We start from the raw sequence: 20,643 nt of genomic DNA on the forward strand, positions 1-20,643 counted from the left end.
TTGATAGCTCCATCCAGAAATGATTCAGTTCCCTCTCTTCAGGGACCATGGTTTAGACAGGGTCCTGTTTCATGGATAAAAGAACTACAGGTTTAAAGAAGCTAAACAATTTGCTTGAGGTTCATCCTCCTGAACAGTACTTGCTACTTCTACTACATCTCTTTAGGCAGCTTGTTTTCCCACTCCAATAACTTTTAAAGACTACAGTTGACCCCTGAACAACATATTTGAACTGTGCAGTTCCACTTATATGTGGATTTTCTTCTGCCTCTGCCACCCCTGAGACAGCCCTTCCTCCTCCTCAGCCTACTCAACCTGAAGACAAAGATGAATACGTCTTCCTCTGCTTACTATGTCTTGCCTCTCATCCACAGTCACTCTCCACCTTTTTGTCTATTCACTTCAACCTGACATCCACTCACATTACTCAACTGTTAACTGCCATACCAGTGTCACTGTGAAATCTGTCCATTAGGGTCGACACCGTTTCTGGATCTGGCCACCCTTTGATTCTTTAATCATAGTAGCAAAGAAATTTTAGGATCCTGACAAACAGGTCAGTAACCTGGCAAAGGCTTTCACATGCCCCAAATTTATTATTCCCTGGAAGATGCAATATTCAACCAAAATTCAGATACTGCTTACATAGCTTTCATCCCTCAATCTGAAAGCAGACAACTTCAAGTGTCTGTGTGGGCCTGAGCACTAAATTGACATTGCTTATATTGGGAGTAGATGAACTTAAGAGGTTTGTCCCACGGCCTAGAATTGAGTATTATAACAACAATACAGTTTAATACTGAAAATAGCTATAACTTATATAATGCTATATTCCAGGTGCTACTCTATTCTATAAGATTTAAATGTATTAATCAGTCAAACTTTTATAAGGAATTTCCAGGTCATCTGCTCCACCAGGATACTGTGAGAGAGACACAGAGAGGATACACATGCATGTGTGTGAACCCCAAGAGGGCCTGGGCATTTACAACCTTCTGCTATTCAATCCCATTAGCTCTGGGATGGAGTTCTCTGTTGAGCCTTTAAAAAATGAGGCAACTCTTTCCGAAGATTTGAGACACACGGAACAAACCATTTGGCTACCTGGGAGGAAAAAAATCCTTGAAGTAGGAGAATGTACATATATGGTTCATATTTCTTAAGTGCAAACATGCGAATCTCTGTAAAAAAAAGCCCTGGAATTTATTAATATTTATTTCCATAGTAGCTAAAATAATGACATGGTTACTGGAAGAGAAATTCTGCCCCAAACAGTCACCAAGAACTTCCAAGCTGCTACATTCAGTGGAAGAGTTTTCTCATCTCCCCTGACCGAGCAGCAGCATCCAATAAAGTTAGCCATTCCTTTTTTCTTTTTTTCCCCACATACTTCTTTGGCTTCTGTGACCAATTTTTGTTTTCCTCCTGCCTTCTTGGCTGTTCTTTCATTGTCTTCTTTGCTGATTTCACTCTCTCTACCTGACGTTTAAATGTTAAATTTCTCAGGTCTCTAATCCTTGGTTCTCAACTCCTCATTCTGCACGGTCTCCCTTGGTGATTTCAACCCCACCCCTGGCCTCAATTACTATAAATCTGCCAAAATTTATACATCTAACCTCTGCTGCCATTCTTAGCCCAGAACTGTTTATCTAAAGCATATCTCACATCTCAATTTCTCTCACAGGTACTTCAAGGTCAATTAGTACACAACTGAACTCTTAATCTTGCCCTGATATCCTGTTGCTCCTGACAGAAATGTGGTTCTCACTTGGACACAACCTTCTTTTTCAACATATCCCCATTCAATCTGTCACCAACAGGCAACCTCATTGTTTTTCAAATCTGTCCACAGTCCCTGAGCCCCACCTCCACTGCCACTACTCTAGGCTAATCCTTTGGGATGAAATTCAAAATCATTACTCAGCAGCCTGCATGATCTGTCCATCGCGCACCTCTGCAGCTCGGTTTGTGCCCACGTGTCTCTTGTTCTCTAAGCGGGGTTTTGCTCGGTTTCTCAACCATTTCAACTTTGTTCTCACCTCACTTCTTTCCCTCCTGCTGTTCCCTGTTCCTGAAAAGCTACTTGTCCAGTTCTTTGCTTGGGTAGCTCTTTTTCATCTTCTAGGCTCGGAGAGGAAAAGGGCACTTCCTCAGGCAGCCTCTTAGCCCTGGGCTAGGTTAGCTTTCATTCGAGTGCTGTCACTCCATCTAATATTGGCACACCGTTAAATATAGCTGTGAGATGATCTGTTCAACTGTAAGCTCCTCGGGGTTTCGTGTCTGCCCTGTTTTCTAGGGTTTCCAGCTCGTAGCTCGGTGCCTGACTCATAATAGGTGTTCCGTAAATGCTTGTTGAATGAAAGAATGATGATGGAGGTGGTATTCCAACTCGGGACTGCCTCAACGCCCGGCACTTTCTCCTCTGCCACTCTGTTTTGGTGTTTTAGCAGAGGCAGATAGTGAGGGCGGCACAATGCCCACAGCATGCGGCTGGACTGAGCTCTAAGCGGGCTCAGGAAGATGAGCACGCGGGGGGTCTGAGCCAGCTAAGGGGCCGGGCGCCGCCTGGGGGCGCTGCGGCTGCTGCGGGACGCACCAGCCCTAGTCGCCCGCAGGCTCCGCCAGAGGAGTGGCCCCGCCACCCCAAGGCCCAGAGGACCAACCGCTTCGACCCGTGCCCGGGCGGCGGCAGTGTTGGCCGGCGAGGCGAGGAGGGCCGGGCCCCCACGGTGGGGCGAAAAGCCCTGAAACTTTCTCTCAGTTCCTTCCGGTGCGCCTCCCGCTCGCCCTTGCGGGGGCCCTGAGGGTGGATTCAAGGCCCCGCGAGAAGCCATCTAACGCGGCGACGACTCTTCTCAGCCCCACGGGAACGGCTCGGACGCCGCGTCCCTCTGCCGGACAAGAAAACAGCCATTCTAGAGTAGGTTCCTCCCCTTTCCTTGTTCTTTCCCCTTTCCGGTGCCCATGGCTGACGCGAGCTGCTTTTGGACCTGGGTCCCGGGCTTGAGGCTGGACAGACGTGGGTTCTGTTTCTGAAAAGCGTAAAACCTCAGACATGTCCTGCAACCTCCTGGTCTCCGTTTCTGCCTCTATAAAGTGGGCATAACAAGGTCTGACTCACTGACCTGGAGTCTCAGGTGTGGCGCCCAAACCAGCAGTATCAGCATTTCCTGTAACTTTACTAAAATGCATATTTTCTGGCCCCACTACAGCTCATTGAATCAGAAACTCAGGGGTGGGATTCAGCGATTTGTATTTGAACAAGCCCCAGGTGATTTTGATACAAGCTAAATTTTGAGAACCACTATATAATAGAGACCAATCAGATGAAATAAATAAAACTGTTATATAGTAAAGAACCTGGCTCAATAAATATAGTTGTGGTTATTATTATTTCAGGAATAGACAGGCATTCATTGGCACAGAAATTGAAGGTTAAGCAGATGCTTCTTTCCTTTTTGTTTTCTTTTTTTTCTTTTCTTTTCTTTTTTTTTTTTTTTTTTGAAACAGTGTTTCACGCTTGTTGCCCAGGCAAGAGTGCAATGGCGTGATCTCGGCTCACCGCAACCTCTGCCTCCCAGGTTCAAGCCTCCTGTCTCAAGCCTCCCGAGTAGCTGGGATTACAGGCATGTACCACCACGTTTGGCTAATTTTGTATTTTTAGTAGAGACGGGGTTTCTCCATGTTTGTCAGGCTGGTCTCGAACTCCTGACATCAGTTGATCTGCCCGCCTCGGCCTCCCAAAGTGCTGGGATTATGCGTATGAGCCACCGCGCCCCACCCTTTTCTTTCATGCAGGTCATTATAGTTTTGCTTTAAAAAACTGAAAACAAAATAAATATACATATGATTTGGATATTTATCCCTTCCAAATCTCATGTTAAAATAGATTCCCCAATGTTGGAGGTAGGGCTTGGTGCGAGGTGTTTGGATTATGGGGGCGGATCCCTCATGAATGGCTTGGTGCTTTCCTGGCAGAGTGAACTCTACCTCTGAGCTCATGAAAGATCTGGTTGTTTAAGAGTAGACATCTCCCCTTTCTCTCTATTGTTCCCTCTCTTACCATGTGACACACTGGCTCCCCTTCCCCTTCCACCATGATTGTAAGATTGGTCTCACCAGAAGCTGAGCAGATGCTGGTGCCATGCTTGTACAGCCTGCAGAATTGTGAGCCAAATAAACCTCTTTTCTTTATAAATTATGCAGTCTCAGGTATTCCTTTATAGCAACACAAACAGACTAACACAAACATATACAAAAGAATGCCTCTCCAACAACAAAATAGGTATGTAACAGTAGCTTCTCACAGATAAACTTAACATTTCTTTTTGACATACATCTTCTTGTCTTTTGACTTCTTTGAAAAGCAGAATGTGGTTAATGATAAAGGTTTTATTAATTTTAACTATTTTAATTCAAATTTCAGCTTTCATATACTGCAGTTATTTTTAATTTGAAAACTGTAATGGTTGACTATGAGAAACTAATCTTATGTAGGTGAAAGGTACAGATTTATTTCTAGACAAATCCAGTTTCATTGCCATGTCAGATTTTATTGATAATCTTTTCCTTCTTATTCATTGCAGAAGCTTCGAAAAGGCCACACTAGATTTAATTAGAAATGTTAAGATTGCCCAAAAAAGGATTACCTAGGTTTGAGCAAGTTCAAGATGAAGAAACCTACCTGGAAAATTTAGCAATACAAAGAAATGCATCTGCTTTTTTTGAAAAATATGATCGGAGTGAAATACAAGAGTTACTAACTACTGCACTAGTTAGCTGGTTGTCTGCCAAAGAGGATGTTCGCTCTCAAGTAGACCTCCCATGTGGAATTATGAGTCAAATGAATAATGTAGGCTTCTCCACTGCAATCCTACTGACTCCCGTGGACCCTACTGCCCTCTTAGACTATAGAGAAGTCCATCAGATGATAAGAGAGTTGGCTATTGGAATTTATTGCCTAAATCAAATCCCTTCCATCAGTTTAGAAGCTAATTATGATCAGAGTTCTTCTTGTCAGTTACCTCCAGCTTATTATGATACCAGAATTGGGCAAATTCTGATCAATATTGACTACATGCTGAAAGCATTATGGCATGGAATATATATGCCCAAAGAAAAACGAGCTAGATTCTCTGAATTGTGGCGTACCATCATGGACATTGATCCTGATGGAAAACCTCAAACAAATAAAAACATTTTTTCAGAGTTTAGTTCAGCAGGTAAGATAATTTAACACTTCTTAAATTTTTTTTGTTTTTTGAGACAGAGTCTTACTACGTCGCCCAGGGTGGTCATGAACTCCTGAGCTCAAGCCATTCACCCACCTAGGCCTCCCAAAGTGCTAGGATTACAGGCATGAGCCACTGCACCTGGCCACTTCTTAATTATTTTTATTCAATGCCATTCTTAAAATTTTTAACTTTTATTTCAATAGTTTTTGGGGGAACAGGTGGTTTTTGGTTACATGGCTAAGTTCTTTAGTGGTGATTTCTGAGATTTTAGTGCACCTATCACCCGAGCAGTGTACACTGTACCCCATGTGTAGTCTTTTATCCCTCACTTTCCTCTTACCTTTCCTCTAGAATCCCCAAAGTCCATTATATCATTCTTATGCCTTTGCATCCTCATAGCTTAGCTCCCACTTGTAAGGGAAAACATAAAATACTTGGCTTGCCATTCCTGAGTTACTTCACTTAGAATAATGGTCTCCAACCCCATTCATGTTTCTGTGAATGCCATTATTTCATTCATTTTTATGGCTGAGTAGTATTTCACAGTATATATATTTTCTTTTTTTTTTCTTTCTTTCTTTTTTTTTTTTTTTTGGAGATGGGGGTCTCCCTATGTTGAACAGGCTGGCCTGGAACCCCTGGCCTCATACGATCCTCCCATCTTGACTTCCTAGAGTGCTAGGATTATAGATATGAGCCACTGCACCTGGGCACCACGTTTTCTTTATCTACTCATTGGTTGATGGGCATTTAGACTGGTTCCATATTTTTGCAATTGCAAATTGTGCTGCTATAAACATGCATGTGCGAGTGTCTTTTTCATATAGTGACTTCTTTTCCTCTGGGTAGATACCTCGTAGTGGGATTGCTGGATCAAATGGTAGTTCTACATTTAGTTCTTTAAAGAATCTCTATACTGTTTTCCACAGTGGTTGTACTAGTTTACATTACAATCCCACCAGCAGTGTAAGTATTCCCTTTTCACCACATCCATGCCAACATGTATTATTTTTTGAATTTTAAATTATGGCCATTCTTGCAGGAGTAAGATGGCATCTCAGTGTGGTTTGATTTGCATTTCTCTGATAATTTTTAGTGATGTTGAGCATTTTTAATATGTTTGTTGGCCTTTTGTATATCTTCATTTGAGAATTATCTATTCATGGCTTTTGCCCACTTTTTGATGGGATTGTTTGTTTTTTTCTTGCTGATTTGTTTGAGTTCCTGGTAGATTCTAGATGTTAGTCCTTTGTTGGGAGCATAATTTGCAAATATTTTCTCCTAATCTGTGGGTTGTCTGTTTACTGGTTGTTTCTTTTGCTGTTTAGAAGCTTTTTAGTTTAATTAGGTCACATCTATTTAAGTTTGTTTTTGTTGCATTTGCTTTTGGGTTCTTGGTCATGAACTCTTTGCCTAAGCCAATGTCTAGAAGGGTTTGTCCGAGTTATATTCTAGAATTTTTATGGTTTCAGGTCTTAGATTTAGTTCTTGATCCATCTCGAGTTGATTTTTATATAAGGTGAGAGATGAGGATCCAGTTTCATGTGGCTTTCCAATTATCCCAGCACCATTTGTTGAATAAGGGTGCCCTTTCCCCACTTTACGTTTGTGTTTGCTTTGTCAAAGATCAGTTGCCCATAAGTACTTGGTTTTATTTCTGGGTTATCTATTCTGTTCCATTGGTCTCTATGCCTATTTTTATACCAGTACCATGCTGTTTTCGTAACTATAGCCTTGTAGTATAGTTTGAAGTCAGATAATGTGATGCCTCCAGATTTGTTCTTTTTGCTTAGTCTTGCTTTAGCTATGTGGGCTCATTTTGGTTCTATATGACTTTTAAGATTGTTTTTTCTAGTTTTGTGAGGAATGATGATAGTATTTCTATGAGAATTGCATTGAATGTGTAGATTGCTTTTGGCAGTATGGTCATTTTCACAATATTGATTCTACCCATCCATGAGCATGGGATATGTTTTCATTTGTTTGTGTCATCAATGATTTCTTTCAGCAGTGTTTTGTAGTTTTCCTTGTAAAAATTATTCACCTCCTTGATTGGGTATATTCCTAAGTATTTTATGTTATGTTATGTTATGTTATTTAACTTTATTTATTTTTTTTTACAGCTGTTGTAAAAGGGATTGAGCTCTTGATTTGAGTCTCAGCTTGGTTGTTGTTGGTGTATAGCAGTGCTAGTGATTTGTGTTCATTGATTTTGTATCCTGAAACTTTACTAAATTCCTTTACGGCATCTAAGAGGTTTTTAGATGAATCTTTAGGGTTTTCTAGGCATATGATCTTATTATTGGGAAACAGCCACAGTTTGACTTCCTCTTTACCAAATTGGATGTCCGTTATTTATTTCTCTCGTCTGATTCCTCTGGCTAGGACTTCCAGTACTATGTTGAATAGAAGTGGTGAGAGTGGGTATCCTTGTCTTGTTACAGTTCTCAGGGGAAATGCTTTCAGTGTTTTCCTGTTCAGTATAATGTTGGGTGTGGGTTTGTTATAGAGCACTTTTATTACCTTGAGGTATGTCCCTTCTACGGCCATTTTGCTGAAGGTTTTCATCATAAAGCAATGCTGGATTTTGTCAAATGCTTTTTCTGCATCTGTTGAGATGATTTTTGTTTTTGATTCTGTCTGTATGATGTATCACATATATTGACTTGCATATGTTAAACCATCCCTTCATCCCTGGTATGAAACCCACTTGATCATGGTGTATTATCTTTCTGATATGCTGTCAGATTCCATGAGGATTTTTGCATCCATGTTCATCATGAATATTGGTCTGTAGTTTTCTTTTTTTGTTATGTCCTTTCCTGGTTTGGATATTAGGGTGATACTGGCTTCATAGAATAATTTAGGGAGAATTCCCTCTTTATCTTTTGGAATAGTTTCAGTAAGATTGATACCAGTTCTTCTTTGAATGTCTGATAGAATGCAGCTGTGAATCCATCTGGTCCTGGACTTTTTTGTTGTTGGCAATTTTTTATTGTCTCAAGCTCTCTACTTGTTATTTGTCTGTTCAGAGTTTCTGTTTCTTCCTATTTGATCTAGGAGGGTTGTATATTTCCAGGAATTTATCCATCTCCTCTAGATGTTCTAGTTTGTGCACATAAAGGTGTTTATAGTAACCTTGAATGATCTTTTGTATTTCTGTGGTATCAGTTGTAATGACTCCTGTTTCATTTCTAGTTGAGCTTATTTGGATCTTCTCTCTTCTTGGTTAATCTAGTTAATGGTGTATCAATTTTATCTTTTCAAAAAACCAGCTTTTTGTTTCATTTATCTTTCACATTGTTTTCTTCTTTCAGTTTCATTTAGTTCTGCTCTAATCTTTGTTATTTCTTTTCTTCTTCTTGGTTTGGGTTTGGTTTGTTCCTGTTTCTCTAGTTCCTTGAGGTGTGACCTTAGATTGTCTATTTGTGTTCTTTCGGACTTTTTAATGTAGGCATTTAATGCTATGAACTTTCCTCTTAGCTCTACTTTTGCTGTAATCCCAGAGGTTTTGATAGCACTATTATCATTTGGTTCAAAGATTTTTAAATTTCCATCTTGGTTTCATTGTTGACCCAAAGATCATTCTGGAGCAGATTATTTCATTTCCGTGTGTTTATATAGTTTTGCGGGTTCCTTTTGGAGTTAATTTCCAGTTTATTCCACTGTGGTCTGAGAGGATATTTGATATAATTTTGATTTTCTCAAATTAAGTGAGACTTGTTTTGTGACTTATCATATGATCTGTCTTGGAGAATTTTAAGCCATTTTTTAAATTTAAAGGTAATTTATCTGGATCAAGGTGATGCCAAGAGCTTTGCGAAGATCTGAGGTCCATGGAGGTTAAGGATCAGCAAGAGTGGGTGGTAGTTTCCAACAGCAGTAGAGCCTTGACATTTCTGATGAAAATTGTGTTTACTTTTGTTTCCCTTTTTACAAATTTACCTGAGGCTCTCCTTTGAGGGGACGTGGGACTGATGAGCCATCATTCTGAATGGGCATAAGCCAAACTGGTAAAGAAACAACAGGCTCTTTTTAGATTCAGATATCTAGATGGAAACTTTCAATATACAAGTCAAATTCTAGAAAGTGATAAAGGTTACATACATATTGATTAATCATCCAAGTGTTAAAGCCACGAGAGCCTTTGGATCATCCAGTTAGAGCACCAATAGAGAACTGATCATGGCAGGAAGGAGCACATGTCCTGTTGTGTAACTAAGGGAAGAGAGCTCCTGCTTACTTGATGACAAAGTTAGTTACATCGAGCCACTTCATGGCCCAGGATCTGGTCTATTTCACCCAGCTGTGTGTCATATCTGAGGTCGCCACCCTCTATGAGGATTCCCTTGCAGTGGTGCACCTGGTAAGGGGATCAGAGACACATATGAACATTCTAACCAAGTTGTAGGTGGAAACAGAGAGCACCAAAAGACTAATGCTGTCTGCTTTCTACACCTACATTTTCAGGGGTGATACTCAAAACACTTAACCACCAGCACAGTATTGGCACTGACCAGTCAGAATGGACATCAGCCATAATGCTGGAGCAGGGTCTCAGAGACCTCCTGCTTGTCATATTTACCCTTTTCTGGATCATGGAGCTTTTCAGGTGATCCCTGGGGAGGGAGGTATTCAATGAGCTTGGGGCTGTAGCAATTCAGTTTGCCAAATGAGCGTTCAGTATTTTAACAATGTGGTGTTATTGATGCATATTAGCTAAATATCGGTGCTTTCCTGATATGAAACTTACGTCTTGAGTTTTGTGATTCTACTTTTAAAATCTCTCTCAAAATCATCTACTTTGGCTTATCTCTACTGCAACACTGTAGTACAGAACACCCTTTTCCACTGCAACAGCATTCTGACTGCTCTCTGCCTCAAACCTTTTTAAAATTGTTTATAAATGAGGCTGGGAACCTTAATAAATCCAGTCACTCTACTATCATGTGCCTGGGGATAGTGCTGGGTGTGTTTACGATAAAGTGCTTAATACTGTTGGCTCCTGAGCGATCAAAGATGAGCATCAAAGCCATGCATGGTGGAATATGTCTTTATTCCCAGCTACTCAGGAGGCTGAGGCAGGAGAATTACTTGAGGCCAGGAGTTCGAGGCTGTAGTGTGCTATGTTTGCACCTGTGAATAACCACCACTCTGCAGCCTGGGAAACACAGTGAGACCCCCATCTTTTAGGAAAAAAAAAAGAAAAAAAGATGAGCATTACACCTAGTAGAAATATTTTTTTCTCCCTCCACTGCACATTGGGTGTCTGCTTCAGAAACTTCAACAATGTGTGGTGCAAGCAATGGTAAATGACCACCAGCATACATACTAGATCTACTGAAGTAGTTTATGGGGGGAATCTCACGGTGGCAGTAGCAGGAATAGGCACAGGTTTCCCCATCATGCACCACACCTGGAGCACCACTGTGAAATCCTACAGGGCCAATAGTCAGACTCTAAGAAAGGGACCTGAACCATTGGGCTACAGGGCTTTTATGCTACATGATTAAAGAAGCATCAGGTCAGAGGACAGGATACAAGAGCAAGATGTTTTAGCCTAGGTTACACTCCAAATTGCATCAGAAACAAGGACATGAGTCAAGTTAGTTTTTGAGAAATGATTCCATGGAACAGGAGTGAGGGACAGGAAAAGTGAATAGAAAAGGAGGGAGCATAAACCCAAGAATGTGCTGTTGAGCTTTTTCACCACTTGGGCAATTGGGATTTATTTTGATGGGACACTCTGAGGAGTCATATAGAATACACTGCAGAATTGCCAGCCTAAGAGATGTGCTATGGTCTGAATGTTTATGTCTCCCCAAAATTCAAATGTTGAAACCTAATCACCAATGGCATTAGGACATGGGACCATTGGAGGGTGATTAGTTCATAAGGGCATACCCCTCATGAATGGGATTAATGCCTTTATAAAAGAGGCCCCAGAGAGCTGCCTTGTCCCTTCCACCCTGTAAAGATACAGCAAGAAGGTACCATCTATGAACCAGGGAATGGGTCCTCATCAGACACCACATCTAACTTGATCTTGGATATCCCAGCCTTTACAGCTGTGAGAAATAATTTTCTATTCTTTATAAGCTACCTAGTCTGTGCTTTTTTCTTATAGTAGCTCTAAATGATTAAGACAGGATAGATGAGGGAAGAGTATCCACTGGCTGCTGTCTCTCATTAGCCAAAGTTTGAATGGAGGGTTAACTCGCTCATGCTTTCAGATTTGTTCCTACACCAGAATGGCTGGATGGGTTCCATCAGGAGTCTAACAGCAGTGGCAGAGAAGCCTCAGGGCAAAAATAATCCTGTGGTGCACTTGAGGCAAGGTACAGTCAGGTCAAGTCTGTGTGGAGCAAAAACTACAGTTTAAAAATGTGGTCTGAAAGGATGTGAGGTAGGGAACAAAAGGTGTCTGATACACACAGTGTGACTCATGGAAACTTGGCTGCAGCCCTTTCTTCCAAGCTTAGTGTTAGAGATTAAGGGGGTGTACCACCTCTCCACTGGCATGATCAGAGAGCTGGTGTCCAAGTTTTGTAATTGCAGGTACGTGGTGTCAAGCTAGCAGCAGTGTAAGTTGTTACATCACCATTCACATTTGGGAAAACAGCAGCTCCTCTGTTGGCATGACTGGGAAACTGTGTTCACACCTTGCAACTGACCATGTGATTACCTTAAACACTGTGCTACAGTGGATTTCCAAGGAATTGTGCAGAAAGCCAACATTTTTTCAGAGGGCAGACTGCTGGGAATCCGTCTTGGCCAAGTTAACCTTTATCTCTCACATAGCTTTGCACTCTACAAATCACCAGCAACATCATTCTTTAAAAACAGTAGCAATAGTAGAGAATAGAGCACACCAAAAGTCTTGCCATGTTACCCAGTTTTCTCAGCAGGTATTTTAGTTAGGGTGGATCCCTTCATCTAATTCATAAATTCTTAGACTCTTTCCAGAAGGCTAGGAGGATAGAAGGAAAGAAGAAAACATCTCATGATAGCAAAATAGGAGAAGGAAACTTTTAATAGAAATATTGAGAAAAAATGGGAACTTATTTAATATCACAAGTGAGTAATGTGAGTTGGGTTGTTTTTTTCTCTGTTCATTCCCTGTCCTCTATCTGGAATGCCTTCTTCCTGCTTACCCCACACCACTTGTCCACATTCTTCCTAGGGTTATTACTACTCATTTTTTGAGACTTGATTCAGACACTGCCTCCTCTATTCAGACTCTTATCTGTGCGCAGAAAAATACTTTGTATTTTGAATTGAAATTATTGGCTTCATTTCTTTCTTCCTTATTAGATATTAAGCTCCTTCTTGAGAGCACAGAAAATTGTGTCTTTTTGGTTTGATTTTAAATTCTCAGCACCTTATACAGTGCATGACATATAGTAAACTTTCAATACATGTAGAAATTAAATGGGTAATAATAGAATATAAGGGAATTGATGGGCACAGTGGCTCACACCTGTAATTCCAACACTTGAGGAGGCCGAGGTAGGTGGTTCGCTTGAGTTCAGGAGTTCGAGACCAGGCTGGCCAACGTGGTGAAACCCCGTCTCTACAAAATACACAAAACTTAGCCAGGCATGGTGGTGGATGCCTGTAGTCCCAGATGCTTGGGAGGCTGAGGTGGGAAGATCACTTGAGCCTAGGAGGTTGAGGCTGCTGCAGTGAGCCAAGATCATACCACTATACTCCAGCCTGGGTGACAGAGACCCTGTTTCAAAAAAAAAAAAAAAAAAAGGTTAAAGCTGTGGAAACTTTTGTTTCCCCTCATTCCCTTCATCCTCCAAATTTCATTTGATCCAATTTTTTATAAAATTCTTTTTTATTATTTACTTTCCTATGACTTTGTACGTATTCCTTCCAGCTAATTTACATAAACGTGCACTTTGTTTTTTGAATTTTTTTTTTCGAAGGGACAAGCTCTTACTCTGTCACCCAGGCTTGAGTGCAGTGGCATGATCTCAGCTCATTGCAGCCTCAGACTCCTGGGGTCAAGTGATCTTCCTGCCTCAGCCTCCTGAGTAACTGGGACTACAGGAACGTGCCACCGTACCTAGCTAATTTTTTTGTTTTTCATTTTTTGTAGAGATAGGTCTTACTATGTCACTATGTTGTCCCAGCTGGGACATTTCCTTTCTTTTTTTTTTTTTTTTTTTTTTTTTTTTTTGAGACGGAGTCTTTCTCTGTCCCCCAGGCTGGAGTGCACTGGCACGATCTCGGCTCACTGCAAGCTCCACCTCTCGGGTTCACGCCATTCTCCTGCCTCAGCCTCCTGAGTAGCTGGGATTACAGGCGCCCGCCACCACGCCCAGCTAATTTTTTGTATTTTTAGTAGAGACGGGGTTTCACTGTGTTAGCCAGGATGGTCTCGATCTCCTGACCTCGTGATCCGCCCGCCTCGGCCTCCCAAAGTGCTGGGATTACAGGCTTGAGCCACCGCGCCAGGCCAGACATTTCCTTTCTTTAATAACTTTATTTTTCTTTTTTTTTTTTGCTGCTGGTCCTTGATTCAGGGAACACTATTTTTCATGATATGAACAATCGTGTTTTTTTTTTCAAGTAGCTAACTTTTCCATGTACTTACTACTAATTCAGTTCCAGTCTTTCGAAGGGAAATATTGAACTCTTCTTGATAAAAAATGGGATAGAAGTTCCATTTTTTCCTTAGAGATGTCTCTCTTGATAACTTCATCCTCCTCCTTTTGTCAGAACTCATTGCTTTAAGCCTACTTCGCTTTCCTTTAGCACCCCTCCCTGCCCCTGGCCCAGTAATTCCAGTGCCTCTTTCATCTGAGAGGCTCTCCTCACCTACCTGGCAACCCTTGCTGCTTGTTTTCATTTAGGAGTGAGGCAGGAACGCTGGCAGACCTCACTGTAGAGTGATGAGGAGGAACCCCTGATGTTCCACTGGGAAGCCTGTCCCCCAGATGTATCTGCAGGTCTGTTTCCTCCAGTATCCTGCTTGGAGGGAGGGCTGTGAGTCTGGGGCCAAAGGAGGGGAAGTGCTGAACTGTGGATATCTGGGTTCAGCACTCAGACTCTCATTTAACTAGTTTTCAGCACAACTGCTCCTCCCAACCCTCAGCTGTGCTTTGTACCCTTTTAGTGAGGAAGAGGAGAAGGGCTGTGCTATCTGGGGAAGATGATCTAGAGATCTCACTACACCTTTTCTTTTAAAAAAATTCTTGCACTATGGCCTGTCCTTCACAGCCTCCACATAATGCTTTCAATCTCCAAGGCTTCTTGTGGTTTTTGTTGGCTCCTAGTCACCCCCAGCCATGAGGTTTTAGTGCTATCAACAATCCCTCCGGCTTTTTAGACTTCTTTAAACTGCCAGAATCCCTTTCATTTCTTTGTAATTTATCTAACTATTTTGCAGAAAAGAGATGAATTATAGTGGCCATTTAAAAAACCCAAGAGTATTCTGGCCTTTTTTAAAAAAAGATTTGAGAAAGAAAAAAGAAAAAGAAAGGAGGGGACACACTGAGGTATCATTTATACTTTAAAGCATATATATTACAAACAAACGCCACATTTTCTACAGTCATGTCTTATGACTCCAAGCAGTTTTCTCAAGCCTAAATTAAGGGTAACATTGCAGATATAACTATCTTAAAAAGACTATTTGACAAGAAGAAAGTCCTCAATTTCTTTGTAAATGGCAAGAAAATGTAGCACAGGAAATTTGTCATTTTTTGATAGAGTAAAATCAAGTTTTAATTCTTATTTATTAAATGATGATTACTTAGCTGGCAGGTTCTTTGTTTATTATGTATGTCTAGCTTCTTATTGGCAAAAAAAAAAAAAAAAAAGAAGAAATTTATAGTACTAGCCTGAAAAAACAAACTATGCTTTTGGCCCAAGTGAGAAGCTGATACCCTGGTTAAAGAAAAATCACGTTTTCTTGTTGTTTCATATTTTCCTTGATCAAAGCTGGGACTTACGTTGTATCTGTATTCACTTTCATTAGTAACCTACTCATCTGTCTGCTTTTATCTTACACAATTTTATTGGCATTGTTAACTTAAGAATCATGAGATTTATAAATTTGGAAAGGAGACTATTTCTTTTTTTGAATTATTTTAAATTTTTGTGGGTACATAGTAGGTATATATATTTATGAGATATTTTCACATAGGCATACAATGCCTAATAATCACATCAGGGTAAATGGAGTATCCTTCACCTCAAACATTTATCCTTTCTTTGTGTTATAGACAATCCAATTATACTCTTTTAGTGTTTTTAAATGTACAATAAATTATTGACTGTAGTCACCTTGTTGTGTTGTCAAATACTAGATCTTATTCATTCTATCTAACTATATTTTTGTATCCATTAATTATCCCCACTTCCCTCCTGCCCCACCATTCCCTTCCACCTTTCCCAGCTTCTAGTAACCATCTCTATTTCCATGAGGTCAATTGTTTTAATTTTTAGTTCCCACAAATAAGTGAGAACATGCAAAGTTTGTCTTTCTGTGCATGGCTTATTTCACTTAACATAATGTCCTCCAGTTTCATCAAAGTTGTTGCAAATGACAGAATCTCATGGCTGAATAGTACTCCATTGTGTATATGTACCACTTTTTCTTTATCCATTCATCTGTTGATGGACACTTAGGTTGCTTCCGAATCTTGGTTATTGTGAAGAGTGCTGCAACAAACGTGGGAGTGCAGATACCCTTTGATATTCCGATTTCCTTTCTTTTGGGTTTATACCCAGCAGTGGGATTGCTGTATCATACGGTAGCTATATTTTTAGTTTTTTGAGAAACCTCCAAACTGTTCTCCATAGTGGCTGTACTAGTTTATATTCCCACCAACAGTGTACTAGGATTCCCTTTTCTCTACATCCTGCCAGCATTCATTTTTGCCTGTCTTTTAGTTAAAGGCCATTTAAACTGGGGTAAGATGATATCTTATTATAGTTTTGATTTGCCTTTCTCTGATGATCAGAGATGTTGAACACCTTTTCATATGCCTGTTTGACATGTGTATGTCTCCTTTTGAGAAAAGTCTATTCAGATCTTTTGCCTATTTTTTAATCAGATTAGAATTTTTTCCTGTAGAATTGTTTGACCTCCTTATATAGTCTGGTTATTAAGCCCTTGTTGGATAGATAGTTTGCAAATATTTTCTCCCATTCTGTGGGTTGTCTCTTCACTTTGTTGATTGTTTCCTTTGCTATGTAGGAGCTTTTTAAGTTGATGTGATCCCATTTGTCCATTTTTGCTTGGGTTGCAAAATGTGCTTGTGAGGTTATTACTCAAGAAATCTTTGTCCAGACTGATATCCTGGAAAGTTTACCCAATTTTTTTTAGTAGTTTCATAGTTTGAGGTCTTAGATTTAAGTATTTAATCCATTTTGATTTGATGTTTGTATATGGTGAGAGATAGGGGTCTAGTTTTATTCTTCCATATATGGATATCCAGTTTTCCCAGTGCCATTTATTGAAGAGACTGTTCTTTCCCCAGCATATGTTCTTGGCACCTTTGTTGAAAATGAGTTCATTGTACAAGTATGGATTTGTTTCTGAGTTCTCTGACCTCCTTTGGTCTATGCGTCTGTTTTCATGCCAGTACGAAGCAGTTTGGGTGACTATCACTCTGCAATATACTTTGAAGTCAGGTAATGTAATTCCTCCAGTTTTGTTCTTTTTGCTCAGGATGACTGGCTATTCTGGATCTTTCCTGGTTTCATATATATATTTAGGATTATTTTTTCTATTTCTATGAAGAACAGTGACTGCTATTTTGATATGGATTGCAATGCATCTGTATATTTCTTATAAAGGGTTACAGTCTTCAAGCTGGCCATTCTGACAGGCATTTCGAGGAAGAGAGGAGCAAGACAGGAATTTAAGCTGAACTGTTTGGCCAAGTATACATATTCAGGTATAGATATGTAACAAGTTATAGAAGGGGCTATGAACATTCATGAAGTGGGTTCTAACATGCGTATTGAACAAACATGCATTTACATATGATCCATGTTCACTTTGGGGTGGAGACTTAACATATAAATGCATTACAATTAGGCCCTTATTACACGTCAGAAGGTGAAGCAGGGACTTGAAGGCATTCACATGTACAGCCTCTGTAAACAGGCCAGAACCACATCATGCTCAGTAGTCTTATGAGGAGAAAGTTACTGAAATCAGTCTCTTGTCCAGTCGAAGCTCTAATTACGGTGTGGGGGACAGGAAGGTCAGTTATTCAGCATCTGTTGGTGAATGGGCCGTAATTCTTTTAAAATTGCCTATCTTGAGGACAGTGTTTGTTTAACTGCTAGAGAAAAAAGAAAAACCTTGTGGCAGTTAGAACATAGTTTGTTCTTTAAGTAGAGGGGTTTGTGACTTCACCATTGCCTGGCATGGCCCTAGGTTTTGTTTATAGTTTGGTATCTTATTGCCACAAAGAGTCTGTTCTGTCAGTCTTATGATCTGTGTTTTAACATTAATGCTGGTCAGTTATTGTGTCTAAACCACAAAAGGAAAGGGGTATAATGAGGCATGTCTGACCTCCCATCCCATCATGGCCAAGAACTTAGTTTTTAAGGTTTCTCTGGGGTCCCCTTGGCCAAAACGGGTCTGTTCAGTCAGTTGTAGGGGGTGCTTAGAATTATATATTTGGTTTACAGCATCTAATTTTTCCTTTACTATCACGTTAGTAGGATTTAACGATAAAATCCTGTGTTCAATCTTCCGTATTTATCCAGAAGCCAAATATGAAATTTTCACTATCTAAAATTTTCCTTTTTGATCATGAAGGTTTGACTGATATTACAAAGGATCCAGACTTTAATGAAATCTATGATGAAGACGTGAATGAAGATCCAACATATGATCCTAATAGCCCTGAAGAAACAGCTGTATTTATGAAATATGCTGAAAATATTATGCTAAAGTTAACATTCAGTACCACACAAGTTCAACAGTATGAAAATGTCTTTATATTTGAAACAGGCTATTGGCTTACTAATGCTATAAAATATAATCAGGATTATCTTGATATCTGTACCTACCAGAGACTACAGCAAAGATTATATCTTCAAAAAAAGATTATTCAAAAACACTTTGAGAAGAAAAAAGATATCAGAAGAGGGATAGGATACCTAAAGTTAATATGTTTTCTGATTCCATTTCTACTGAGTTTAAAGAAGAAAATGAAAGTTCCATATTTAAGTAGTCTGCTTCAGCCTTTTTCAGGTAAGAGTATCACCAAAAAGCAAATATAAAATATAAGTATATATTAAATATATGTTTAAATCCAATTTTGTTTCTAGTATATGGGTGCAGGCAGTAACCTAGCTATAACCTGTTAGAAAGAGAAAACAAACAAAATTTAACGTCTCTAATGTAATTAAAAACACTCAGTGTAACGTAGTACTTTGTATATATTTATACCAATTATAAGGGCTACTGAAAGATTTAAAATAAGTTAAAATAAAATAAGTTCTGTATGAATAGGGAAATATGCCATATCCATGATGGGAAAACACTGTAAACGTATCATATCTCATTCAAATTATTCTATAAATTCAGTGTACTTTTATTCAAAATCCTGATCATATTTTTCATTGAAATATACACACTTACTCTAAAATTAATATAGAGCAGCAAGGGGTTATTAATGGCCTTTCATTTCTGAAAAATAGATTGAAACATATTAAAACTACGGTAATTAAATGAGGGCAGTATTGGCACTTTAATAAACAAATAGAGAAATATAAGAGAATAGAGAGCTGAAACAGGCCATGATTAATGGAATTTGATGGGACTTCAGTATAAACTCTTCATTCTACACTGATTAGCACACAATTTATACATTTTCATTGCTTTCCACGCATGTAGGCTTATTATAATGGGCTTTCTATTCAGATGGAAAATTTTCAGCAGAAATTTTGCAAATCCTTTAGTGAAAGTTTGTATCATGAGAATTCAGGTGCTGTGTTTTAGTGAAAGTTTGTGTCATGAGAATTCAATATCTGTGAACTATTAGAAATGGAATCATGACAGGGCATGGCTCTTGGGTGGTGGGGAGCATGTATAGAAGTAGGAGGGACTTGCTTAAAGAGAACGTTAGCTATATCTGCAATATCTTATTACTTAAACAATGGGAAGCAAATATGACTAATGTTAATAGTTAATTCTAGGTGTTGAGATCAGGGAGTATAGTGTGTATTATTATTTGTATTTTTCTTTACCTTTTATATTTCCCAAAATACGTTATGTCCCTTATGTTGATTAAACCATATTCTACTAACCAGTCAAAATATTGAAAAAACCTAGTCTTTGCTGGAATTTGAGAAAAGAAATTTTTTTTGATGCAGAGTCTTGCTCTGTCACACAGGCTGGAGTGCAGCGGCACAATCTCGGCTCACTGCAACCTCTACCTCCTGGGTTCAAGCGATTCTTCTGTCTCAGCCTCCCAAGTAGCTGGGATTACAGCCACCCGCCACCATGCCCAGCTAATTTTTCTGTTTTTAGTAGAAACAAGGTTTCACTATGTTGGCCAAGCTGGTCTTGGACTTCTGACCTCAGGTGATCCACCTGCCTCAGCCTCCCAAAGTGCTGGGATTACAGGCATGGGCCACCGCGCCCAGGAGAGAAAATTATTTTTAAAAATAAGTTATCTGTGTAGTTTCATTGCTTTCCAGAAATATGGGATGGTTATTTTTATATGTGAGATATACTCATCTATTTCTTTATAATGTCTCCTTTTACCTAAACTAGCTGAGATAAGTTTTTGTATATTTAACCAAAGATTCTCTTAGGCACAGAGTTTCTGGTCCTTTCTTATAATTGGGAGTAAGATATTAATCTTGAGCACACTTACGATAAATCAAGAACTAGAACAATGTTTTGAGCATACTTTTGAAATGTCTATACAATAAAACTACAGAAAGTGCTCAAAATATAAATATATTTTATATATACATACATATATATGTATATATTTGAGATATATATGTATATATTTGAGAGAGATATATAATATATATATATACAGTAATTAACTGAGGGCAGTATTGGCACTGTAATATATGTATTTGAGACAGGGTGTCATTCTGCCACCTAGCTGGAGTGGAGTGGCACGATCTCAGCTCACTGCAGGTTTTACCTCCTGGGCTCAAGCGATCCTCTCGCCTCAGCCTCCCAAGTAACTGGGATTACATGCATGTGCCACCACATCCAGCTAGTTTTTGTGTTTTTAGTAGAGACGGGGTTTCACCATGTTGCCCAGACTGGTCTTGAACTTCTAGGCTCAAGCAATCTGCCCCTCTCAGCCTCTCAAAATGCTGGGATTATAGGCATGAGGCACTGTGCATGCTCAAAAATATATTTTAATGTTAAACTATTTATATACATTAACAGCATAAATAA

The 20,643-nt window shown here is 39.5% G+C and overlaps 1 protein-coding gene across 6 annotated transcripts in view; it reads left to right on the top strand.

The window, feature by feature from the left end:
- The first annotated feature begins 2,638 nt into the window (after positions 1 to 2,638).
- ANKAR (ankyrin and armadillo repeat containing) overlaps positions 2,639 to 20,643 on the top strand; it is a 75,276-nt gene continuing 57,271 nt past the window's right edge. For 2 of the 6 annotated variants that reach the window (XM_063645632.1, XM_055289985.2), the window contains exons 1-3: positions 2,644 to 2,920; positions 4,587 to 5,222; positions 18,028 to 18,465. In XM_063645632.1, the coding sequence (XP_063501702.1) occupies positions 4,622 to 5,222; positions 18,028 to 18,465 (1,039 nt within the window). In that variant the 5' untranslated portion in view covers positions 2,644 to 2,920; positions 4,587 to 4,621. Of the gene's footprint in view, positions 2,921 to 4,586; positions 5,223 to 18,027; positions 18,466 to 20,643 lie in introns of all 6 variants that reach the window. The other 4 variants (XM_063645633.1, XM_063645634.1, XM_063645630.1 and 1 more) reach the window with 4 other exon arrangements.

The sequence above is a fragment of the Symphalangus syndactylus genome, chromosome 8, assembly GCF_028878055.3.
Source record: "Symphalangus syndactylus isolate Jambi chromosome 8, NHGRI_mSymSyn1-v2.1_pri, whole genome shotgun sequence".
Taxonomy (NCBI): domain Eukaryota; kingdom Metazoa; phylum Chordata; class Mammalia; order Primates; family Hylobatidae; genus Symphalangus; species Symphalangus syndactylus.